The sequence below is a fragment of the Podarcis muralis genome, chromosome 9 (genome assembly GCF_964188315.1).
Source record: "Podarcis muralis chromosome 9, rPodMur119.hap1.1, whole genome shotgun sequence".
In the NCBI taxonomy this organism is placed as follows: domain Eukaryota; kingdom Metazoa; phylum Chordata; class Lepidosauria; order Squamata; family Lacertidae; genus Podarcis; species Podarcis muralis.
The window spans coordinates 1747967-1774353 of record NC_135663.1 but is presented as its reverse complement, the minus strand read 5'-3'; the positions used below and the strand labels follow the sequence as shown (position 1 = coordinate 1774353).

General features: G+C 48.8%; 1 protein-coding gene across 8 annotated transcripts in view; it reads left to right on the top strand.

Annotated features, from left to right (window-relative positions):
* DYSF (dysferlin) overlaps window positions 1-26387 on the top strand; it is a 187337-nt gene that overhangs the window by 139527 nt on the left and 21423 nt on the right. For 4 of the 8 annotated variants that reach the window (XM_077933691.1, XM_077933693.1, XM_028744492.2 and 1 more), the window contains 10 exons: window positions 4359-4421; window positions 11553-11651; window positions 13251-13379; window positions 14399-14554; window positions 16191-16282; window positions 17056-17226; window positions 18107-18249; window positions 22508-22647; window positions 24065-24153; window positions 25345-25440. In XM_077933691.1, coding sequence (XP_077789817.1) covers window positions 4359-4421; window positions 11553-11651; window positions 13251-13379; window positions 14399-14554; window positions 16191-16282; window positions 17056-17226; window positions 18107-18249; window positions 22508-22647; window positions 24065-24153; window positions 25345-25440 — 1178 coding nt within the window. The remainder of the gene's footprint in view (window positions 1-4358; window positions 4422-11552; window positions 11652-13250; window positions 13380-14398; window positions 14555-16190; window positions 16283-17055; window positions 17227-18106; window positions 18250-22507; window positions 22648-24064; window positions 24154-25344; window positions 25441-26387) is intronic. The other 4 variants (XM_077933695.1, XM_077933697.1, XM_077933696.1 and 1 more) reach the window with 1 other exon arrangement.

Here is a 26387-nt window from a genome sequence, read left to right as displayed (position 1 = left end):
GCTGAGCTCTGCCTGAGCACTTCTCCACACGCAATGCCATATCCCGGCACATGGAAGCTGCCAACGTGGCCTTTATTACGTGGAAATTGCTTATGACTTCATCCCTGTCCATTGGTGGGGAAACAAACAATCCCTGCTCCCTTCCTTCAGCAGCCCTTTCATCAGGCAGCCAGAAAGGGTGTTTTGTGTGTGTGTGTGTGTGTGTGTGTGTGTGTGTGTGTGTGTGTGCGCAACTGACGCCCTTTTACTTAGAAGGGGAGGGGTCCTCTCCCGCATTCCTCTGGGGTTCTGCCTGGTATTATAGCTGAGAAGATGGTGAGCGACTGGGGTCTGGCAAGCCTCTTGGGACTCCACTGTGGCTTCCTTTGAAGTGGCATCTCTCCCCACCCACCCCCAGTCTCCGTTAAGAGGACCATAACCTATGAGGCTTAAGTGGAGGCTGATCAGATCCTTCTGTGGAAAGTTGCAACCCAGTTCTCTTTCCAACAGGCAGTTCTCTAGGAGTTTTCTGCTGCATCGCCTTTGAACTTCAGAAGATTCAGGAGATGCAAAAGGAAGGACTTAGAATTGTAGGGTTGGGAGGGGCTCCTTTCTGGCAATTGGAATCCTCAGTGTGTGGTGCAACTATGGGATTTGCTTCCAGGAGGGTCTGCGATGGTCACCAACTTGGATGGCTTTCAAAGATGATCAGGCCCGTTAATGGAGGATGAGGCTAAGCTGTTGCAATGGGACCCTGTTGGTGGGCTTCCATGGGCAGCTGGTTGGCCACTGGGAAAACAGAAGGCTGGGCCAGGTGGACTTCAATCTGAGGCTGTTCTTGTGTTGCTCACTTTGACTCAGGGCAGAGGTTTAGACAGACAGCTCTGTCTTGCAGGCCCTGCGGAAAGATGTCAAGTCCCGCAGGGCCCTGATCTCTTGTGACAGAGCGTTCCACCAGATCGGGCCACAGCCGAAAAGGCCCTGGCTCTAGTTGAGGCCAGCCTAACCTCCCTGTGTCCTGGGATCTCCAAGATGTTTTTGTTTGAAGACCGTAAGGTCCTCCGTGGGACATACCAGGAGAGGCGGTCCCGTAGGTACGAGGGTCCCAGGCCGTACAGGGCTTTAAAGGTTTAAACCTTTAAAGCCCTATATATATATATAGCTTTGGCACCGATTTGGCATTTCTACGTCTGTCGTCAGGGTGGCATTCCACCTCCAGGATGTTTGCTGCTGCTCCTGCCATTGCTCCACCCGGCTGGCCGTCCTTAAGCCTGCTCCCAATTAAATTCATTTGGAGCTGCCGGAGGGGCTCTCTGCCTGCATGCTGCCGAAGGCCCTGGCCTTCTTCTGCTGCTTAAATTGCCAAAGATTTATCCCGCTTAGATGTGGCGCAGAGTCAGGGGCAAACAGGGATCCCCACCAGGCGATCGTTTGCCAGGAGACGGAGAGGGAAGATGGGATGGGAGAGAGTTCAGAGCTTAGGTAGGAGAGGCACTGAGAGTTTCCTTGCAAATAAAATGAGAAGCTCGTGTCTGGGATTCCAGAGTTGAGATGCAACTGGGAGCACCAAACCTCAGGGGAGCAGGGCTCTCTGGCACCAAAAAAAACCTGCCCTGGTGATGGGCACTGGAATGGTGCGTGGGTCTGGAGGAAAATTTTCCCTTCTGCCCATCTCTCTCTCAAATCATCTCATGGGCTTCTGAGTTTTTTGGGGTTCTGGGTGAGGTGGTAAGATCATATCCTCCAACATTTCTCCGGTGAAAATAGGAGCACCCAGGGCTTTTTTTCAGTTGGAACTCAGTTCCAGCACCTCTCAGGAGGGCGTCAGTACCAATATCAGAGGACAAAGGAGGTGTTCATGGTGAGTTCTGGCACCTCTTTTTCTAGAAAAATAGCACTGTGAATAGCCTATTCCATAATAACAACAAGAACAAGAACAACGACAACAACCTTATTATTTATACCCCGTCCATCTGACTGAGTTGCCCCAGGCACTCTGGGCTGCTCCCAACATACAGAAAAACACAATAAAACATTAAAAAAACCTTCCTAGACAGGACCCTCTTCAGATGGCTCTTCGGCCAGATAACTCTGTTCCCTCCAACATTTCTCTGGTGAAAACAGGGATGTCCTGAGGAAAAGCGGGACATTCCAGGATGAACTCAGAAACTGGTCCAGCTTCTGAAAATCCAGGACTGTCCCTGGAAAATAGGAACATTTGGGGGTTCTGTAAGATGCACCTTTGTATTTAGGCACTTTTGAACTTAAGCACGTTGGTTGTTTGTGTTTTCGACTCTTTTATATGAAAGCGATTCATAATTCGGTGTTAATAATGATCATTTCATATTTCTGCAAGGCAATTGTCAAATCATTGGGGACTATTGCCCCCTTTTGCTCAACTGCTCTGATATTGCAAACCCCTCCAATAGCGTAATATGATTATGGTTGCGATTTGCAATGTGACTATCATAATCTCCCTGTGCTATCGATGTATGCAGCCCTTTGTCAAGTAAGGGAAGAGTCTGAATTTTAACAGTGAAGAGAGAGAATAGGAGGAAGGCCAGAGATGGAAGATCGCCAAGTCTCACTATTTGCATAGGGCTTGCTCAGGAGCACTTCCCAGTGGGCTGTGTCCTTGATCTTGCAACAATTCTGTGAGATAGGCCACAGACATACCCATTTTACAGATTGAGGAACTGAGGCTGAGAGGTGGAGTTCGGATTTTAATCCCAGTCTGCTTTTGCCTGATTAACTCTGGAAGCTTGTTGTGCTCTTTGCATTGATTAACCTCGGTTATCCACATCTCTGCAACAGGAAAGTTATTGCTTACCTAAAGTTTCCATGGGTTGTGCATATCTGAGCGTCATTAGATGCAATGAGGATGCAATGAGATGCAATTTCCTATGACTACGGAATTCGGGGTGTATGGTAGCCCTGAACTAGAGAATGTGGGAACAGGAACAAAGATATTGGCTATTTCTTTGCTCCTGTTCCCACCTTGTTCCCACATTCTCTAGTTCAGGGCTGCCACACACCCTGAATTTCCCAGTCTTAGCTGGTATTTGGCCCTTGTAAGCAGGTGTTCAGGCTGTTGTTCTCCTTATTTAGGATCTTGTGCTTCTGATGCCCAAAATGACCCCCCCCCCAAAAAAACCTAGCTTATAATGAATAAACAAAGGGGTGGGAGCATTGAAACACACTGTGGCATAGAGTGCTAGACTAGAACCTGGGAGACGACGGTTTGGATACCCGTTGGGTACAGTCACTGTCTCTCAGCCTGACCTACCTCCCAGGGTTGTTGTGGAGATTAAATGAGAGGGAGAATAATGTATGCTGCCTTGCGCTACTTGGAGAAAAAGGTGGGATATAAATGCAAACAAACAAACAAACAAACAAACAAACAAGCAGCACTTTGAAAGCAACACCATGAAATGCTTTAAAGGTATAAAATCTGCAGGCCCAAATGAAAAGAGAGACCTCAGAGGCCCTCTTGCCTCTTTGCCATTTTGGATGTTCAAAATAGGCCTCCCACCACCCACTGGCCTGGTTCGCAAGACATCACGGTGAGCCAGAGTATCTCAGGACGGTGTGATCCTGCCCCCCCCCTTGCTCCTCCCGCAGCTTTTTAGCTCGGGGCGAGACGACGGCTAAGCCAAGGCTCGATAGCCAAAGTTCAGGGTAGATACAAGAAAGCGCTCCTTCCTGCAGTCTGCAGTTAATCTATGGAACTCACTTCCCCAGGAAGCGCCAACCTCGATGACTTTAACAGAGGACGGGGCAAATTCATGGAGGAGGAGAGGGCTATTGATGACTCTGCTCTGGCTCCATTGCGATGCTCCTGCATCCCAGTTTCTGGGAGGGTGTTGGGATGGGGAGAGTTGCTGCTCTTGTGCCTGAGTCCTTCACTAGATGGGCCATTGGCCTGATCCAGCACGCTCTCCGCGTGTCGTCATAATCCCTGGGACGGTTCTTCAGGCTTCTGTTCCCTAACCATGTGCTGTAGCCCAACAGCCAAGGGTCTTGGCTAAGCAGGAGTGTTAGTGGTGAAGCCCAGGAGGAGCCAAGCAGGTGCCATCATCTCCTCCACAGCCAGGCATTCCTGAGAAACCATGGCTTGGCGAAACATTATGTGCAAAGGCAGCTGCTGTATCCACAAAACCAGTCAGCATGGATATTTTTTCTCACACCTTGCTTGTCCTTGAGTTATTGGAGATCCAGTTATTTGGACTCGAGGTCTTTCCCATGTGCTCGTTTGGATAAGGGAGGTTGTATTTCTATGCCTTGTTTGTGTTTTACAAAAGCCAACCCTTGCGCCTGCCATTGTGTGTTGGATTTGTGCTTGTCTAACTCCCCCACTAATCAAAGCTTTTAATTTGTAGCCGGAGGACGGCATGACCAGCTCAGCTTTCATTAACATGCAAACTTCCCGGGCTGACCTCCATGTATGTATGGCTTCATTTCTCACCTAATTACTGGGTTCAACGGCTTTATGCTTTATTTTGCAAACCCGGGGTTTTCTTTTCTTTCTCTTTTAATGGTGTGTGGTAGGTGGTGGAAACAGCCACAAATTGGAGGCTGGGAGTGTCAGATTGATGTTTTCTCAGGTTACACAGAAAGATGAGAAAACCCCAGCCTTCTATTTATGCCTGCAAAATTTGTCCTGATATTAAAGGAAAAATAGAAAATTGGAACCGCAAAATTGGGTTATTCGGTTGAGGCAAAGCCCAGGATTCCTTGCTGGGTGGAAGCTATTGGGTCATGAAGTTGGAATAGCTGGATGCCTTGAGGTGGCCTCAGGGACTCCCTTTCCTCTCACACATCTCTCAAGTGATTTGGGGGGGATTTGAGGATTGGTGGGTGCTGAGAACTTGGGAGTGCATGAAGAAAATAGAAATTGTTCCTGTGTAGACCCCAGCCACTGTATCTGCAAAGCCTGGAGGTTGAGAGTCTGCAAAATCTGTGAGGCTTCACTCAAGAGTGCGGAGGGACCATAAAACAAGAACCAGTTTAGGAGGACAGTAACTGAATGCTATGGGACGCGGGTGGCACTGTGGGTTAAACCACAGAGCCTAGGACTTGCTGATCAGAAGGTCGGCGGTTCAAATCCCCGCAACGGGGGTGAGCTCCCATTGTTTGGTCCCTGCTCCTGCCAACCTAGCAGTTTGAAAGCACATCAAAGTGCAAGTAGATAAATAGGTACCACTCCGGCAGGAAGGTAAACGGTGTTTCCGTGCGCTGCTCTGGTTCGTCAGAAGTGGCTTAGCCATGCTGGCCACATGACCCGGAAGCTGTACGCCGGCTCCCTTGGCCAGTAAAGCGAGATGAGCGCCGCAACCCCAGAGTCGTTCACGACTGGACCTAATGGTCAGGGGTCCCTTTACCTTTACCTTTAGGCAAACTAAGGCCCGGGGGCCGGATCTGGCCCCATCGCCTTCTAAATCCAGCCTGCGGACGGTCCAGGAATCAGCGTGTTTTTACATGAGTAGAATGTGTGCTTTTATTTAAAATGCATCTCTGGGTTATTTGTGGGGCATAGGAATTAGTTCATTCCCCCCCCCCCAAGAAAAAATATAGTCTGGCCCCCCAAAAGGTCTGAGGGACAGTGGACCAGCCCCCTGCTGAAAAAGTTTGCTGACCCTGGTTTAGGGGAGTGTTGATGTCTCAGACCTGGAGAGGGGCCTGATTCAGCTTCTGCCATTACCAGAGGGACTAATCCTGAGGAACCCAGTGCAGGGTCAGGTGGGGAGGGCCTCGCTCCTGTTGCTCCTGCCTGTGGACTTTCCCCTGGCTGCCCTCTGGGAGAACAGGATCCTGGGATAGCTTGGCAGCTGCTGTGATCTAGCAGCCAGGCTCTAATGATGTCCGGTTCAGCCTAATCTCGGTTCAGCAGCTACCACTACAAAAAAATTTGCGCAGCCTTATCTCCGCTGTTTCATTTGCTTAGCAAACAAATGTAAAAGCAACACTGTGTACTTGAGATATGACATGGCATTTGGTTTCACTGCTCACCTCCCTGTTTGCAAATTAACTTGTACAGCACATGCTGGAAAGTGGCAGATACGGAGATGATCCCTGAGGAAGCCGGGTCACTGCACATCAGTGCAACACACACACACACTGCCCAGGATGGATGGGAGGGGAGAAATGCCAGCAGTGAGCCGGACGGATCCCTTTACACCCACGTAGCTGCATTTCTCAGATGGGGCCATTCACACAAAGCAAGCAACTCTGTCCTCGGAATTTGCAGGTTTTCCAACGCACATCTGGGGGAATAGAGGAAATGGCTAAACTTAAGAAATTCCACAAATGGATACACAAGATGAGCCTGCTGGATCAGGCCAATGGCCCCTGCAGTCCAGCATCCTGTTCTCAAAGTGGCTAACAACAACAACAACAACAACAACAACAACAACAACAACAACAACAACAACAACTTATTTATACCCCACCCATCTGGCTGGGCGTCTTCCAACAGAATATTAAAATGCAATAACCTATTAAACATTAAAAACTTCCCTAAGGGCTGCCTTCAGATGTCTTCTAAAAGTCCGGTAGTTGTTTTTGACATCTAGTGGGAGGGCGTTCCACAGGGTGGGTGCCACTACCGAGAAGGCCCTCTGCCTGGTTCCCTGTAACTTAGCTTCTCTCAGTGAGGAAACTGCTAGAAGGCCCTCGGAGCTGGATCTCAGTGTCTGGGTGGAACGATGGGGGTGGAGACGCTCCTTCAGGTATTCTGGGCCAAGGCCGTTTAGGGCTTTAAAGGTCAGCACCAACACTTTGAATTTTGCTTGGAAACATACTGGGAGCCAATGTAGATCTCTCAGGACTGGTGTTATGTGGTCCCAGTGGCCACTCCCAGTCACCAGTCTAGCTGCCACATTCTGGATTAATTGCAGTTTCCGGGTCACCTTTAAAGGTAGCCCCACACAGAGCGCATTGCAGTAGTCCAAGCGAGAGATAACTAGATCATGCACCACTCTGGCGAGACAGTCCGTGGGCAGGGAGGGTCTCAGCCTGCGTACCAGATGGAGCTGCCCTGGACACAGAATTGACCTGTGCCTCCATGGACAGCTGTAAGTCCAAAATGACTCCCAGGCTGCGCACCTGGTCCTTCAGGGACACAGATACCCCATTCCGGACCAGGGAGTCCCCCACACCCACCCGCCTCCTGTCCCCCCAAAACATTACTTCTGTCTTGTCAGGATTCAACCTCTACCACACGCTCCAAAGGGAAATCTGCAAGCAGGATTCGAACCCAAGAGCAACTGGCCTCTCCTGTGGTTTCCAGCACGTGGCATTCAGAAGCATTGCTGCCTCCAGCTATGGTGGCAGAAAAGAGCCATTGATAGCCCTCTCTGATCCTCTTTTAAAGCGGACCAGACCATGTTGGTGACCTCCACTGCCCCTTGTGGGAGGGAGTTCCACAGTCTGCGCTGCGTGAAGAAGTTCTTTTCTCTGTCCCGGATATCCCAGCATCCGGTTGCTATGTGCCACGAGTGCATTGGAAGTAGATGGAGAAAGTGCAATGTTAAATTGGACCGCCAACATTGGCATGTGAAGAAGATGCAGTCTTCCGTCCCGTCAGCGAAGAGAGCTGCCGCTTTGGAGAGCTGTCGGGTTGCCTCCTTGCAGCCAGCCAGGCCTTCTGCTGCCTCTAATACAAATAAGCCATTAAGCGACAAGTTAGCACGCGAAACACGAGCCAGAAAACATGCGAGCCGAAATCTGTAAACTATTTGGGGTAATTGGTTATTTGCTGCGCTTGCGAGTCTCAAATCGTGGCGCATATTTTATGGCCTATCTGGTTACCCTTCCCTGGAAGAGCCACTGGGATCGGATATCTCCAGCTGAACCTGACAGTTGATACCCAGCCCCGAGACTCTCCGAAGGGGTGGCCTGCCAGCTGGGCATTCCTGTGGTCACCTCCCATGAACGCAGCCGTGCCGGGGCCTCCCCACACCCAGTTCAGGATTGGGTTGCCAGGCCCAGGCTCTGGGGGTGTGTGTGTGTGGCTCCTGACCCTTGCAGGGAACAGCTTGCCCAGGCCACGCAGAAGCCTGAGACCTCCCACTTCCTAGGGGCTCCAATTCACTGGCAAGGTCTCCTGCACAGACCCCACTGAAATGGGGAGGAGCCGGCAGAGGTTTCTCAAATGATGTCCAGCAAGAGGAAAGGGGCTAGAGGGAAGCTGTTTTCCCTCTCTCCCCATGCTAGAACTCGTGGACGTGCAATGAAGCTCAATGTCGGAAGTCTCAGGACAGAGAAAAGAAAGGACTTCTTTGTGCTGCATGTCGTTAAACCATGGAACTCCCTGCCACAGGAGGCAGTGGGTGGCTTTTGAAATATACTCGGAGTCGAGAGTGGGTTTCATGCTCTTTGTTCAGCTCATAGTGGTGAGGAGGAATGGAAGTTCCCCCAGAATGTCTGCTTTATGTACATTATTTACACAATGGGCCCCACGTGATTGGCTAATTCTGGGATTCTCCTGTAGGCCAATCAGGTTGCAGATTCACTTCCACCTGGTGCTGGATTGGGTGGCTCCTGTGGACCAATCAGACTGCTGCATTCTGGACCCTATTGTTCTAGGACCAATCAGACTGATGCCTTTTGGATCCTATTCAGCTCAGTACATAACAGCTACCAGCCATGAGGACCACAGTTGGAGGCTTCCAAACCCCAGTTGCTGGAAACCACAGGAGGGAAGAGGGATCGAATCCTCCTTGCTGGATCTGGTTGGTCAGAGTGAGAACAGGATGCTGCACTGGATGGGCCCTGGGCCTGATCCAGCAAGATCTTCTTATGTTCTTATGAGCTGCTCAAGAGAACTCTTGCACAGTCCCTGCCCATTTCAGCAAAAGCATATATATATTTTTTGGTCTTGGCTCAGTTCTTGACCTCTCCCTCCCCAGTACCACCATGTCTCTCTGTTGTAGATCATAGGACGTTGTTGTTTAGTCGTTTAGTCGTGTCCGACTCTTCGTGACCCCCTGGACCAGAGCATGCCAGGCACTCCTGTCTTCCACTGTCTCTACGAAACACATGTTCCTAGCTTTGAGAACACTGTCCAGCCATCTCGTCCTCTGTCATCCCCTTCTCCTTGTGCCCTCCATCTTCCCCAGCATCAGGGTCTTTTCCAGGGAGTCTTCTCTTCTCTTGAGGTGGCCAAAGTCTTGGAGCCTCAGCTTCAGGATCTGTCCTTCCAGTGAGCACTCAGGGCTGATTTCCTTCAGAATGGAGAGGTTTGATCTTCTTGCAGTCCATGGGACTCTCCAGAGTCTCCTCCAGCACCAGAATTCAAAAGCATCAATTCTTTGGCGATCAGCCTTCTTGATGGTCCAACTCTCACTTCCATACATCACTACTGGGAAAACCAGAGCTTGAACTGTACAGACCTTTGTTGGCAAGGTGATGTCTCTGCTTTTTAAGATGCTGTCTAGGTTTGTCATTGTTTTTCAATGGAACATATCATCCTTAATTCCCCCCTCCCCAAAAAGGAACCCATCCTCCACTCCACCCCCTAGACTTCCCTCAGCGCCTCTCTCTTGTTTTTCCATACTTATAATTCTCTGCATATTATAAAATTGTAAAAATCCTTAATCTAACTATTATGTGTTATTAATAATGAATTTGTGAATGTTTATTCAAAACCTGCCAAGGAGTCCAATTTAGTTTCTTAAATACTTTGCAAAAGGTTCTCATTCTTCTTTGAAGTCACAGTTGTCCTTGTCCCACAGTTTGTGCGTCAATTTCGCCAGTTCCACATAGTCCATCAGTTTCTCTTGCCACAGTTCTTCAGTCGGGGTTTCTTCATTCTTCCAACCTTGTGCTATTAAGACTCTTGTCGCCGTTGTCGCATGCATAAAGATATTCTTAAATTTCCTTGGCAGGTCTTTCCCTACAATCCCTAACAAAAATGCTTCAGGTTTTTCAACCGATGTTAATTGGAACATTTTCTTCAACTCATTATATATCATTTCCCAAAATTTTCTAATCTTACTGCAATCCCACGACATATGGTAAAAAGTCCCTTCTGGATGCCATGCGATGTCAATCCAGGGCCTTCTGTGCCCCTCGCAAGACGCTTAAGCCAGCTCCCTCCTTAGTCTTTCTTGCCAGGCATGGCTTTCCTGTTTCGAATGAGCAGCCAGTGTCCTTTCCAGTTAACATTCCAGCTGCGTCTCCTGGTGTTTTGCTTAAAAAGAAAAAGGGGAAAAAATACACACATCCAAAACACCCCCCTAAAAACACAAAAAACATGTTATTCTCAGTAGCCTCAGCCCCAACATCAGCAGAAACCTCTAACCCCTTTCTTTGTCTTGGGGCTGCAGAGGAGACCAGAGGTAAAACCGTCAGATTACTGAAAGTGCTTTCTTTGTAACACGGCACCTGTGGAATGTCATAATAAAGGCATTTTGGTTAGAATGCAGCTCCCCCCTCCCAATGCAAAAGGATGGCCGAAAAGGGAGATTTATGCAATATTCCTACGAGGGGAGGAAGTGTATTGTGGGGGGTTGGAGAGAAAGTTCTGGGTCCCAGCGCAATGCCTTTTTGAGACAGGGACTCTCAAGATGCCCGCCTGCCTGGCTCCCAGTCAAACTCCATAAACCCCGATTATCCCGGCTTCTCCGTGAGGTTAGTGTGATGGAATTTTGCGGAATTCCAAAATGAGATATTTATTTGCTTAAGGATGTTTCACGAATTACCAATTGCTCCTTCATCTTGGCTCCGGTTGACCTTGAGAATTGTAGCCATTACCAAAGAAAATAACATTTCTTTACAACCCCCCCCCCCCCCAGTTCAAACGAAGCCTTCTGTGTGCCTTCTACTGAGCCAGGCCAACGGCTTCCTCTTTACCTACTTAACTAGGTAAGTTGAAAGGTTCAGGGCAGATACAAAGAAAGGACTCATTCGAGCAGCACAGTGTTAAACTATGGAACTCCTTGCCACAGGAGAGCGGGGTAGCCGTCAACTTAGATGCCTTGAAAAGAGGATTGGGGAAATAAATGAAGGAGGCTACTAGCCAGAGTGGCTGAGTTCGAGGCAATAGTAATAATAATAATAATAATAATAATAATAATAATAATAATAATAATTTATTTGTACCCCACCAATCTGGCTGGGTTTCCCCAGCCACTCTGGGCAGCTTCCAACAAAGATTAAAAATACATCAAACTGAATCCCAGTTTCTGAACCTGCAGGAGGGGAGATCTGTTCTTGTGCTTGTGGGTTTTCCATTGGGGCACCCAGCTAGCCATTGTGAGAACAGGACGCTGGACTAGATGGGCCATTGGTCTGATCCAGCGGGCTTTTCTTAAGGGATTGAACCCATGGCATTCTGGAAGTAGAGCTGAGCTGCGGCTCCAGCTTTTCAAAAGCCACCCAAATCCCCCCGCTGGTTTTTCTAATAAGAGAGCTGTGTTTCGCCGCAATGACTTGCGCCGTTCATTCTTGAGCCTTGTTGATGGAGACCCATCCTTTCTTTGCACGCATCCCCGTGCAAACCGAGAGCCACTCAGGTGGTGCCGATTGCTATCGGGATTTCTTGATACGAAGTGTTGCTTCTCCTCTGCCAGGAAGAAGAGTTCATCGATTGGTGGAGCAAGTTCTACGCTTCCACGGGCGACCGGGAAAAATGCGGCTCATACCTGGAAAAGGGTTTTGACACGCTAAAGGTAACCGGTTGGAGGGAGACCTCTTGTTCTTTATTAGTACAGCTCCAGAGCTCGATTCCTCAGCAAATAGCATCTGATAATACTTTGCAAAGAAAAGGATTTTTCTTGTTGAGACACTGGTGCAATTCCAGTTATTTAAGCAATGCAGTTAAATTGGTTCCTGGGTGGCAAGGGCATCCGGAAGCATCAAAACCAAATTGTAAAAGCAGAGTAATAGCAAAGTGTGCTCTTGTTATATATTTAGGTAACACGATTTGTATGCTGCTTACTTCAGTTTACAAAGAGCAATCGCTAATGAAAAAAGAGTTCCTTTCTCTTGTTTATGGCGTTAGATGGTGGGCAGCAGCAATCTAAGTCAATAACCTTAGATCAGTGGTGTCCAAACATTTTTCACAGAGGGCCAGATTTGATGAAGTGAAGGGCCGCGAGGGAGACCTTCCTTGGGAGAGGAAGGATGGCGGTCGTTGCTTAGGAGATGAAATTGCAACACCTGGGACTCGAGCTGGAGGGAGTTGTGAGGTTGGACTGAAACTTAGCCAGGGAGGTGTCTGGGACAGTGGCCACTCTGAGCTTCACCAGCTCCTCAGAAGCAACAGAAGTCTAGTGTCCAGATCAAAGGAAGTCATAGGACCACTCTGTTCTGGTCAGAACCAGTCTGGAGTCCAGTTCTAGGCCTCCCAGTTTAAGAAGGATATTGACAAACTGGAAGGTGTACAGAGGAGGGAGACCAAGATGATCAAGGCTCTGGAAACCAAGCCTGATGAGGAACGGTTGAAGGAGCTGGATATGTTTAGCCTGGAAAAGGGGAGACTGAGAGGAGATATGAGGGCCATCTTCAAGTATCTGAAGGGCTTTCACATGGAAGGGCAGGACCCAAACTGCTCTGGAGGGCAGGACCCAAACTGATAGCCCCATGATGAGAAAGAACCATAGAACCATAGAATTGTTGAGTTGAAAGGGACCTGGAGGATCATCTAGTCCAGGCAGAGGCAAACTCGGCCCTCCAGATGTTTTGGGACTACAACTCCCATCATCCCTAGCTAGCAGGACCAGTGGTCAGGACCAGGGAATTGTAGTCCCAAAACATCTGGAGGGCCGAGTTTGCCTATGCCTGATCTAGCCAACCCCTTGCAGTGCGGGAGGAGGTTTCTGACTAGACATTAGGGATAACTGTCAGATGATAAGAGCCATTCAACAGTGGAATGGACTCTTTTGAAAGGGGTTGGGCTGTCCTTCCTCAAGAGAGGTTGGAGGCCACCTCTGAGGGATTCTTGAACAGGGAACGACTTTGCAGGGTGTTGAGCTACATGACTTCTGCAGAGGTGCCAACTATAGGGGGCAGAAGGAGCTCCAGCCCCCTAAGTATTTCTGGGCAAGGGTCTGAGCCCCCCCCCCCCAATACTGAAGGGGCTGTTATCCCCCACCACTCCCGGGCGAGTGCTGGTGCACCGAGTGGGGCCGGGACTTCTGGACGGTGAAGATCACCCCCTGCACTCCCTGCCCCACCAACAGGCAAGCAGTGGGGGGCAAGTCGGCGTCCCTGGTCCTTTGGGACCCCTTCCAACTGGACAAACCAAAACCACGTTTTTCTTCCCTTAGGTCTATGAAACGGAGTTGGAGAGCGTAGAAGACTTTGGGGGTCTCTCGGATTTCTGCAACACCTTTAAGCTGTACCGTGGCAAGACTCAGGATTCCAATGAAGACCCGACCATTGTGGGGGAATTCAAGGTTTGCTAACCTCTTTCAGATACCGGAGGGCCTGGAGACGATTGCTGTGTAATCCGTATAAAACCTCTGCTGCAATATCACTTGTTTTGCATAAAGGAGGGGAGTCATGAGCTAAGTTCTTTCAGGCACAGGTGCCAATCTTCTTCTTCTTCGGCAATCCCTCATAGCCGAGTAAGATTATCTTCCATGAACACGGTCTTAACAGTGAGTCCATAAGTGACTGTGGAGGCCAATTCTGGATCCACACGTCCTTCCACAGTGGGGACATAGGTTTCCAGGTGGGAGTTGATCACGGTGAGAGTTTGCCAAGCGTGCCTTCCTCTTAGCACGTTTCTCCCTTGCGTCCTGAGTTCGAGTGTCTTCAAAGTCCACAACACCTTTGGTAAAGGCTGCTCTCCAGCTGAAGCACTCGCAAGCCAGTGTTTCCTAGTTGTTGGTGTTTATACTGCATTTTTAAAAAAAGATTTGCCTTGAGAGAGTCTTTCAACCTCTTTTGTTGACCACCAGCATTATGCTATGAAACGAACAAAGCCAAAGCTTCAGGGCTTCTAATCCCAGAGGGGCCACAGAAGAGACCCCATTGCTTAATTTTGTTGTGTCTAGTAGAGTCACATTGACTTGAGTCAAATGGATTGATTTTTGGTTGCATATATTTCAACAATCCCAATGTAGCACAGATGTTGCAAAGGTGTGGTCACCCGTCGTGGAACAACCCCATGGAAAAAGATAACCGTGGATACCCACACCTCGTTGCTGGTTGCAAAGGGGCCCCCATGACAGTTTAAGCTTCAGGGCCCCCCAAATGTAGGTCTGCCCCTGTTCAGGGCCTAGATGGACTCCTTGCCAGAGTCACCTTCCTTCCTGAGGGTCATGGCCATTGCGTTCCTCGAGAGATGGGTTGGTTCACAGTGTGAGCCCTCTGAGTTCTGCTTTGTAAGCTGTGACCCAGCTGAGCTTGGCTGTAGGATGCAGGGAGTTGTCGATGGCAGGCTCTAATGGCCTCCCCGCTCGGCTTGCAGGGCGCCTTCAAGATCTACCCTCTGCCAGATGACCCCACAGTGGCAGTTCCTCCTCGCCAGTTCCACCAGCTTCCAGCCAGAGGCCCCCAGGAATGCCTCGTCCGCGTTTACATCATCCGGGCCTTTGATCTGCAGCCAAAGGACTCAAATGGAAAGGTAAGCCTGGGAGAGAATGGGCAGGCAGGTAGGATCTCAAGGTGGTTCACAGAATAAAATCAAGATATAAAACCACAAAATACCTAATAAAAATAAGAAACAACAACCCAATAGCTACCCAAAATAGGGTTGCCATATTTTATTTTATTTTGTTAAAAAGCAGAGACATCACCTTGCCGACAAAGGCCTGTATAGTTAAAGCTATGGTTTTCCCAGTAATGATGTATGGAAGTGAGAGCTGGACCATAAAGAAGGCTGATCGCCAAAGAATTGATGCTTTTGAACTCTGGTGCTGGAGGAGACTCTTGAGAGTCCCATGGACTGCAAGAAGATCAAACCTCTCCATTCTGAAGGAAATCAGCCCTGAGTGCTCACTGGAAGGACAGATCCTGAAGCTGAGGCTCCAGTACTTTGGCCACCTCATGAGAAGAGAAGACTCCCTGGAAAAGACCCTGATGTTGGGAAAGATGGAGGGCGCAAGGAGAAGGGGACGACAGGGGGCGAGATGGTTGGACAGTGTTCTCGAAGCTGCAAACATGAGTCTGACCAAACTGCGGGAGGCAGTGGAAGACAGGAGTGCCTGGTGTGCTCTGGTCCAGGGGGTCACGAAGAGTCGGACACGACTAAATGACTAAACAACATATTTCAAAAAGGAAAAACCAGCAGGACACCCCAAATGTTGTTGAGCTTTCTTAGGTCTTTTCTTAGGTAAACACCAAAGCCTTTTTTTTTTTAACGATAATGCCAAAAAACCACAATTTTTTGGTTCACTTGCCTAAGATCCAGGAAAAACCGCCACCTTTCAGAAATTGCCCCTGGAAGTTGCTTCTGCCTTTGAAATCCCAGTAGTGTCTGGGGAAATCCGGACATACGGCAGCCCTAACAAAAAACAATATGTTTTTTAAAGCTTCCACTTTTCCTTGTCATCCACTTTTTATTAGCAGTTTTTGTTTTTTGCTTTAAGGAGGATTGTTCTTGACTACAGCTCCAATTATCCCTGACCATGGATGACTCGGCTGGGATGATGGGAGTTGGAGACCAACAATGGCACCCAAGGGTGAAAAACAACTAAGGTAGAATCCTACACACACACACACACACACGCGCACGGTATCTAAATACACAGTATTTAAACATCTCCCTAAGACCTATTTCCCATGTAATGTGAAAGTGGGGTATTGGTTTGTTTTATTATGCATTTTGTGTTTTTATCTTGTATTCTTGTGTTGTGAACTTGCCTGAGATCTACAAAGGGTGGTATATAAATTTTGACAAGTAGATAAATAAATAAGATATCTAGAATGCCAGTGTGTGTTTTAAGCTGTTTTCCATTTACTGTTGATTTTCTGAAGGTTTAAAATGATTGCTGTTAATCGTTTTAAGCAACAATATTGTTGATTATTCCTTCTGCTTTTTGTAAAGCACTTTGAGGTTCTTTTACTATCAAACATTGTACAAATTTTATAAAACCAACCAACAAGCACGTATCTTTTGGGGGCTTCTGTTGGGTGTCAGGAAGTGGGGACCTCGTTTGCCTCTGTTTGCATCTCTCCGTTGGCTAGACATGCCCAGGTAACCTTACCTGGGTCTGCAGAGAGCCCACCTTGACTGACCACCTTTCTTTTCTCCTGTGCAGTGTGACCCTTACGTCAAGATATCTGTGGGGAAGAAATCCATCAATGACCAGGACCATTACCTCCCCTGCACGCTGGAGCCCGTCTTTGGAAAGTAAGGGGTGAATGCAAGGCCAGACATAGATGTAGACCCCTGGGGGGTGTTGAAGGGAAGAGGGAAAGGTTCCTTCTTTAATACCTCTTATTCTTATTTCTTGAGTTTATATACTGCCCTATACCCAGAGGTCTCAGGGTGTTTCACAGAAAAGATCACAACATATATAGTCAGAATAAAAAACAATAACCCAAAAACTCCCCACTCCCCAAAAAGAGACACATTTTAAAAGGGCATAGGATGTCAAGCGGGTCAACCAAAGGCCTGGTTAATAAATTTCATTTTTTTGAAAACGAGTGCTCTGCTGAATATGTAACACATGGATAGGCAAACTAAGGCCCAGGGGCCGGATCCGGCCCAATCACCTTCTAAATCCGGCCCGTGGGTGGTCAGGGAATCAGCGTGTTTTTATATGAGTAGAATGTGTGCTTTTATTTAAAATGCACCTCTGGGTTATTTCTGGGGCATAGGAATTTGTTCATTCCCACCCCCCAAAAATATAGTCTGGCCCCCCGCAAGGTCTGAGGGACAGTGGACCGGCTCCTTGCTGAAAAAGTTTGCTGACCCCTGGACTGTAACCAATCAATCAACAATACAGTGTGTAACCAACCAACCAACCAATAAAATTAATTATTATTATCATTATTAATTAAATTTATATACCACACTATGTTTGGAGGTCTCAGGGTGGTTCACAGAACACACTGCTAAGCAAGTGTAGCAAATGTGACCCTGTCCATCTGAGTAACACTGAGCCTTCCTTCTCCCCGTAGGATGTTTGAGCTGACGTGTATTCTGCCCCTGGAGAAAGATCTGAAGGTCACCCTCTACGACTACGACCTCTTGTCCAAAGACGAGAAAATTGGGGAAACCACCCTGGACCTCGAGAACCGGTTCCTCTCCAGATTTGGGTCCCGCTGTGGCCTGCCCCAGACTTACTGCATGTGGGTGCTTGGGGGAAACCGAGACAACACAGGGTGCCTTGCCCCTCTTTTGGGGAGGGGGGTTTGCGGGAATAGCCACAGGAGAGAGCTGGGCCTCCGGGTGGCCTCAAGCCCACCTGTTTATCCAACCTGGTTCCTGCAAAGCTGAGGGTGATGGGAGGCCAAGGGGGGAGGCAAAATGGTAGAATTGCAGAATTGGGGGGCACCCCAAAGGTCCTTTAGTCCAGCCCCCTGCAATGCAGGAATGACAGCTAAAGAGGACTGGAGACTGCAAAGAGGCCGAACATCACTTTGGGGTAGAGAGCAAGCCTTGCATGCAGAAGCCTTCAACCATTTCCAGTTCGAGAGGATTTCTGGCAGCAGCCTAGAAAAGTCCTTTTTTTCGCTTGAGGGTTTGGAGAGAGAGTGGAGCTGGAGAACTAAACGAGAAGAGCTGTGAACCTGAATCTCGAACCCAAGGCTGATCGGAGGGGCCTTCAGAGCCCCAAAGCAGCTGGTCGCTCACTATGTAAGGCAGGATGTTGGGCTTGTCCCACGATGGCTGTCAGCTGATGTTCAGGGTTTTGGAAAGCTCCATGCGCTGAACTGCAAAACCCCGGCGATCAGTTGCTTGTCAGGTCTGGCATAGCACTGCGCATGGTGCTCAGCTGACCCGTGGGCCTTGTGAGATGCCTGTAAACCATCAGCTGATTGACAGGCAGCACAGCATACAATAGTGAGAAGTTCTCCTGCACATATCACGTTGCAATAAAAGGGGAGGTGTGCAGGAACAGGGTAGCATCTCTTGGAAAAAGTGCAACAAGTCCCATCAAACTTTACCTGCCTTGAGCCTGGAGGATAGGGCAGGTTGACGCTTTCTTTTGCTTTTCACTTCTTTTAGTTCTGGTCCCAACCAATGGAGAGATCAACTCCGTCCTTCTCAGCTGCTCCACCTTTTTGCTCTGCAACGCAACTGGAAGCCTCCCGTCTACAAACCTGACCGGATCATCTTCAGAGATCAAATCTACCGTCTCCCGGACCTTGGTAAACAAACTTCTGGTCTTGGACCTTAAGATCCTTCATAAAGGTAAAGGGACCCCTGACCATTAGGTCCAGTCACGGATGACTCTGGGGTTGCAGTGCTCATCTCGCTTTACTGGCCAAAGGAGCTGGTGTACAGCTTCTGGGTCATGTGGCCAGCAGGACTAAGCCGCTTCTGGTGAACCAGAGCAGCGCACAGAAACACCATTTACCTTCCTGCTGGATTGGTACCTATTTATCTACTTGCACTTTGATGTGCTTTTGAACTGCTAGGTTGGCAGGAGCTGGGATGGAGCAATGGGAGCTCACCTCATCACGGGGATTCGAACCACCGACCATCTGATCGGCAAGTCCTAGGCTCTGTGGTTTAGACTGCAGTGCCACCCAAGATCTTTCATAGGTTCATAGAAGTGTAGAGTTGGAAGGGACCCCAACCCCCTGCAATCTCAACTAAAGCATCCATGATCGTTGGCCATCCAGCCCACAAGGAAGGAGAGTCCACCACCTTCCAAAGGAGCCCATTCCACTATTGGACAGCTCTAACCACCAGAAATTCCTTTCTCTTCTTTAGTCAGAATCTTATTTCTTGTAACTTGAAGCCATGGGTTTGAGCCCTACCCTCCAGAGCCAGAGAAAACAAGCTTGCTCCCTCTTCCATGTGATGGCCCTTTAGATATTTGAAGATGGCTCTCCTAGATTCTCTCAGTCTTCTCTATCCCAGACTCCTTCAACCGCTCCTCATCAGGCTTGGTTTCCAGATCCTTGATCACCTTGGTCTCTCTCCTCTGCACACCTTCTGGCTTGTCAATAGCCTTCTTAAATACCTTACTACTTACAGGTTAAGGGACGTGAGTGGCGCTGTGGGTTAAACCACAGAGCCTAGGACTTGCTGATCAGAAGGTTGGTGGTTCGAATCCACGCAACGGGGTGAGCTACCGTGGCTCGGTCCCTGCTCCTGCCCACCTAGCAGTTTGAAAGCATGTCAATGTGCAAGCAGATAAATAGGCACCACTCCGGTGGGAAGGTAAATGGCGTTTCCGTGCGCTGCTCTGGTTCTCCAGAAGTGGCTTAGTCATGCTGGCCACATGACCCGGAAGCTGTACGCCGGCTTCTTCGGCCAGTAAAGCGAGATGAGCACCACAACCCCGGAGTCGTCCGCAACTGGACTTAATGGTCAGGGGTCCCTTTACCTTTACCTTTACTTACATGTGGCTTGGATTCTGTTCCAGATGGGAAAAACCATGTTTTACCCACTCTCTCTCCTCCTGTCCACCTGCCTCTTCCTTGGCATACTTTTGGCCATGCAGTCATCTTCAAGGGTTGTGTGGGCAAGCAGAGCCCTGTATTTGTAGGTTTTGGCCAGCAGAGAGAGACATTATCACACAGACGGAGCTATCACAATATAAGCCGTGACCTGGTGGAGAGTCTCATGGCAGCCGGAATTGGCATTCCCAGAGGAATGCAGGTTTTGCAGGGTTGCCCTGTTCTTCCTCTCCCCTGGGCCCCAAGGGGGTGTCTGGGGCCACCGAAGCAAAAAACAAAAACAAAGAAGGCAATAGGTATTGCAAGACATGAAGGGCTTGCTATGCTGCACTAACTACTTTGGATTATTTCATGTGTAAATAGCCTCGAGATAGTGATTTACGTGCAATTAGTATTAGTATTAATATGTTGATTGCATTATTATTCCACCTTTTTCTCCAAGGAGCTCAATGTAGTGTGCAAGGTTCTCAAAAAATCCTCCTTTAATCCCTGTCTGGCCAGAGTGGTGCATGCTCTGGTTATCTCCCGCTTGGACTACTGCAATGCGCTCTATGTGGGGCTACCTTAGAAGGTGACCCGGAAACTACAACTAATCCAGAATGCGGCAGCTAGACTGGTGACTGGGGGCGGCTGCTGAGACCACATAACACCAGTCCTGAGAGACCTACATTGGCTCCCAGGCTGTTTCCAAGCACAATTCAAAGTGTTGGTGCTGACCTTTCAAGCCCTAAACGGCCTCAGCCCAGTAGACCTGAAGGAGCGTCTCCACCCCCATCGTTCAGCCCGGACACTGAGGTCCAGCGCCAAGGGCCTTCTGGTGGTTCCCTCCCTGCGAGAAGTGAGGTTACAGGGAACCAGGCACAGGGCCTTCTCGGCTGTGGCGCCCACCCTGTGGAACGCCCTCCCATCAGATATCAAGGAGATAAACAACTACCTGACTTTTAGAAGACATCTGAAGGCAGCCCTGTTTAGGGAAGTTTTTAATGTTTGATGTTTTATCGTATTTTTAGTATTCTGTTGGGAGCTGCCCAGAGTGGCTGGGGAAACCCAGCCAGATGGGTGGGGTATTATTATTATTATTATTAATAATAATAATAATAATAATAATAATAATAATAATAATAATAATAATCCCCACAGCAACCCTGTGAAGTAGGTTAGCTTGAGAGGGACAGTGAGTTTCATGGACAAAGAAAACCTAGTGTCTCCTAGTTCAACAATCTAGGCATTATCCTCTAACCACTACACAACACTGCCCTATGTTTAGTGAATGCATGGATGGAAGGAAGGAGGTTGGTGTCAGTTGAGCCCAGCCAGGCCTCAAGGTGGAGCAAAACTGGGTGATGGGCAGGGAGGAGAATCTGCTTTGGGGGCAATCATAGAATTGTGGAATTGCAGAGGTGGAAGGGACCCAAGGGTCATCTAGCCCCACCCTGTGCAATGCAGGAATCTCAACTTGAGCATCCATGGCAGACGGCCATCCAACCTCTGCATAGAAATCTCCAAGGAAGGGGAGCCCACCAGCTTCTGAGTCCATTTCAATGACCATCTGAAAGTTCTTCCTGATGTTTAGTTGGGATCTCCTTCCTTGGCACTGAATCTGTTAGTTCAGATCCAGTCTTCTGGAGCAGCAGGAAACAAGCTTGCTCCATCTTCCATGTGACAGCCCTCCAGATATTTGATGGTGGCTCTCCTGTCAGTCTTCTCCTCCACAGACCAAAGGAGTCTGGATGTTTGAGGGGCCACCAAAGGCTGGCTCACTTCACAGCAGCTGTGTGCCCTCAAAGTGATCCCAGCTGAGGGTGTCCTCAGGTTTATAGGGCTGCATAAAGCTGAGCAGAGCTCTTTCTCCCTCCTCCTTCAAACCCAGAACTGAAGCTCTGGCAGCTTTGACCTTGGAACTTGGGGGGGGGGGGGAGGGAGAGAGAATGGGGTCTGGAAAGCAGCTGTGTTAGAGCTGAACCTGAATTCATGCAAGCCCAGAGTGCAGAGGACATTTTGCAAGCTTTGTTTCTGGGCCTTGCTTCCATCAGCTCTGAGCTGGTGATGTTTGAAGTGTGGCTGGGGAGACAAAGAGGGAGACAGATATATTTTTAATGTGGGGCCGCTGCTTCTGTGATGTCCATGCACACCCAATGACAGAGTTGGCTGCTGGAGACTTGGGGAAGGCATAGGATTGAGGGCAGAGTTCATGCATGCTCATGTCTCATGCAGTCTTAACTATTGCAGATCAAAAACTGGGACACGTGCCTTCTGGGATGTGCTCCCGGGCGAGTCGCTTGACCCGCATTGCGCTCTGACCCCCCAAAATGCGCTTTTTTCAGGGCGAGAGTGTTGTAAGAAAGAGCAGCACCCAAAATGGCCACCACAATTGCACATGAAAAAATGGGACGTCCCGTTTTTTGCGGGACACTTGGCTGGTGTGACCCCTGCTTGGCCATCTGGAGGCAACAGATGAGGAGCACCTCACAGAAGGATGGAGGCCTCACACAGGACATCCTAGGAAGACACATGGCCATTTTATACTGAGGGCTGAGCCACACTCCTCTTTTCTCTGTTCTTGTCAGGCATAGCCTGTGCTCTGAAGCTCTTTGTCCGAGTAATCATGATTTTTTTTCCTTTTTGCCCCAGAGCTTTCCCTGTGAAAAGCTGCTCTTTGGCGCTTGTTCGGAGCCAACATCCACCCACGGAAAAACCAAATGGATGTTTGTTCTGATTGAACACTAAAGAGCAGGTTTTCAATGTGAAAGCTGCAGAGCAAAAAGATCACAGGGCGGTTGACAGAGTCATTCCGGCCATGTCAGTTTCCTTCCTCCCACCCACCCTCTGGAATACTTGGCAGCCTCGTTTGTGTAAGTAATCTGTGGGAAAGTCGAACAGGGACCATCTCCCAGCTGTCCCAAGCCTCTTCCGTCCTTCTTAGCTCTGCCCTTTTATCTGCGCTGGCAGTAGTAGGCTGGCCCGCTGCTGCAGTCTCCTCCTTCTCTCTTTCATTTAGATGATGGCAAGCCCCCCAACCCACACCTGGGTCCCCCGGAGGAGAGGCTCGCCTTGTACACCCTGCAGAAGCAAGGCCTGGTCCCCGAGCACGTCGAGACGAGGCGGCTGTACAGCCCCTTGCAACCGGACATCGAGCAGGTAAGACCCAGGTGGGAGAGGCAGCGGTGAATCTCAGGGAGCAGCCGCCGTCATCTTGAAAGCCCTTCTGTATCAGTACCTTAAGGGGAATCACACCCCAAAATAGCCAGATGAAAGATGGAATGCAGTAGGGATACGATACAATAATCTTTATTGTCATTGTCCCATACAGAACAACAAAATTGAAAAAAATCTACACCAGACATTCAAAAACCAGCAAGCCTGCTATCCCAGCCTGGTTAGCCCCCTAAAAATACCCCATAATTAAATGAAAAATAGTCCCACAGAGACTACCTTAAAGGTAAAGGGACCCCTGACCATTAGGTCCAGTCGTGGCCGACTCTGGGGTTGTGGCGCTCATCTCGCTTTATTGGCCGAGGGAGCTGGCGTACAGCTTCCGGGTCATGTGGCCAGCAGGACTAAGCCGCTTCTGGCAAACCAGAGCAGCGCACGGAAACGCCCTTCCCGCCAGAGTGGTACCTGTTTATCTACTTGCACTTTAATGTTCTTTCGAACTGCTAGGTTGGCAGGAGCAGGGACCGGGCAACGGGAGCTCACCCCGTCGTGGGGATTCGAACCACCGACCTTCTGATTGGCAAGTCCTAGGCTCTGTGGTTTAACCGACAGCACCACCTGCGTCCCTATCATTGTCCCATACAGAACAACAAAACTGAAAAAAATCTACATCAGACATTCAAAAACCAAAATTAAATGCAATATATTCCCACAGAGAGTACCTTACACTGCGTTTAAAACCAAAATCACATTTGGATAAAAACTGTTTCTCAGGCGGCTAGTCCTAGTCTTTATAACCCTGGACCTTCTTCCAGAAGGCAGAAGCTGAAAGAGATCATTTTTGGGGTGCACACTATCCTGCACTATCTCTGCAGCTTTCTTATGACACCTGGAATCATAGATTTGATCCAAGGTGGGAAGAGTGCACCCAATTATTCTCTCCGCAGTCTTTACCACCCTGGACAGCATTGTTTTTTCCCTGGCTCTGCAGCTCCCAAACCATACACAGGATGAAGATTTACATCAGCAGTTCCTAAACGTTTGGGGCCACCATCTCGTTCGTTCCATAAACTCATCCATAGTGCCAAAATTATTGGCCTCCGTCTGTCTAGATTTCACTTTGCATTCCCAAGAGGTGATGCTTTGAGGGCCTACTGCGCAAAGAAACAAAAGCCAAAGCGTCCCTGAAGCTCTCAAAACCAACACCAGCTGGGGAATCCGAGCTCATGCCTTTATCTTCCCTCTCCAGGTTTGTCTTTTCCCCGGAAATAGCCAGCTTCCAGAAGAAACCCCTTGCCCCCTTTCTGTCAATTCCTCTCTCCAGAAGCAGGGAGATGGAGCAGGGCTGTCTGAGCTCCCGGAACGAACTCTCCTTGCCTCACAGCCTCTTTTCTCATTTCAGGGAAAAATCCAGATGTGGGTCGATGTGTTTCCCAAATCCCTGGGGCCCCCAGGGCCCCCATTCAACGTGACCCCACGGAAAGCAAAGAGGTAATACGGACTCCTATTTGCCTCTGTCATACACTCACACCCACACCACGAAATCAGAAGAATTGCCCTGCTGGACAAAGACAAATGTCCTGCGATTCCTTCATTTTGGGGGGTTGGTCTAGATGACCCTTGGGATCCCCCCTTCCAGCTCTACAACTATATGATTCTATGGGTTTATTAAATCCCCTACCAAAGCCACCCAAGATGGCAGCCTGTCTGTGGCTGCATCCAAACTGTGCATTGAAAACACCCTCCAAGGATGTGGAGGGCACAATGTGTCATATGTGGTGGGGCTGCGCAAAAATTAAACGCTTTTGGGGATCTCATGTATGAAGAATTAAAGAAAATGTTCAAAGGAACATTTGTAAAAAACAAACCAACCAGAAGCCTTCCTTCTAGGTATTTTGTCAACAGATATCCCAGGGGATAAGAAAAGGATATTTTTATACGCAACAACAGCAGCAGCGAGAATGTTGGTTGCCAGAGATTGGAAGGGAGAGGAAATCCCATTGAAGGAGGAATGGCAGATAAAAATGTTTGAGTATTTGGAACTTGCAAAAATGGCAGAAATAATCAGGAATCAAAGAAACCAAAAGTTTACAAAGGAGTGGGAATCTTACAGAGAGGGTATTTAAAAAACCACATTGTTCCCAGCTAAAACCTCTATCATGCCTGGATTAATTTTCGCAAATTGCATGATTGATAAATATTGTATTGGATATAATATAGATGATGGTTAAGGTGATAAAGGATGAAAAAGGGGGGAAAGGAATAAAGGGGGGGGGAGAACCCCAGTAGGTAGACGGAAGTCACCCTTAAAAAGTAGAAGACTATCTAATCATGATTTAAGATCCTGAAGACATACGGCGTTGAAGCTTTTTTATTAAGTATGGATGTTTCTTCATGATTTTTAGGATATATTTTGTGTATCTTATTTTGAAGGTGAATGGAATACTTGTGATATCTAATAAAATCAATAAAACCAAGCAAGCAAGCAAGCAAGCAAGCAAGCAAGCAAGCACGCACCCTCCAAGGAATCCTGTTTAGGGTGGTTCATTAAGGGTGCTGGGAATTGCAGAGCTGTATGGGTCAAACTATAGTTCCCAGCATCCTTTGAGAGGTGTGCTTCAAGTGGGTGCCCATAGCTTAGATGCAGCCACTGAACCCTATCTCTTTCCCGTTGGGTTTCAGGTTCTACCTGCGCTGCATTATCTGGAACGCCAAAGACGTCATCCTGGACGACCTCAGCATCACAGGGGAGAAGATGAGTGACATCTACGTCAAAGGGTAGGCCATCCTGCCGGGGCGCAGGGGAGGTCCTGGAGATTGGCATAGGGTTACCAGATTTGCAAATCTGTCCCTGGGAAACGTGGCAGCAGCAGCCTCAGCAGCCCGGAGTCAGCCTGGCAGCACAGTTGGCTCTGGCTGACTTCAGGAGCTGCTCGCTGCTCGCTGCCCGCTGCTGTGGTGCCCGCCATTTTTCCTTGCTGGAACTTTCAGCGAGGAAAAATGGCGGGTGCCACGGCAGCGAGCAGCTCCTGAAGCCAGCCAGAGCCAACTGAGCTACCAGGCTGGCTGCAGGCTGCTAACTGCCACTGCCGAAGGGGAACCGGGGACGTCAGGCAGTACAGATCTCCTGCCCCCTTCCAACTTTGTTTTGACTGATCAGGGGAGGCTCAGGAGTTATGGGGGGTGGCTGTTGCCCAGTTTTTTTAAAAAACTGTGCAGAAGAGCCAAATCATGACCCGCGCGTGCGCAGACGCAGCTGCAGACATTTTGGGGGAACTTTCATTCCTCACTACTATGAGCTGAATAAAGAGCAGCTGCAGGTTGTGAACGTGCCTCCCGCACGGATCACTTTCACAACTTGAGCGTCCACTGTACTTTGAACGTGCCCCTGATTTGCAAAAAAAGACCCACCTTCATCTTCACTTGCACAGGTGTTTAATAATAATAATAATAATAATAATAATAATAATAATAATAATAATAATAATTTATTATTTGTACCCTGCCCATCTGGCTGGGTTTCTCCAGCCACTCTGGGCGGCTTCCATAGAAACCAAAAAACACTAAAATATCATATATTAAAAACTTCCCTGAACAGGGCTGCCTTAAGATGTCTTCTGAATGTCAGGTAGTTGTTTATCGTTTTGACATCTGATGGTAGGGCATTCCACAGGGTGGGCGCCACTACCGAAAAGGCCCTCTGCCTGGTTCCCTGTAGCTTTGCT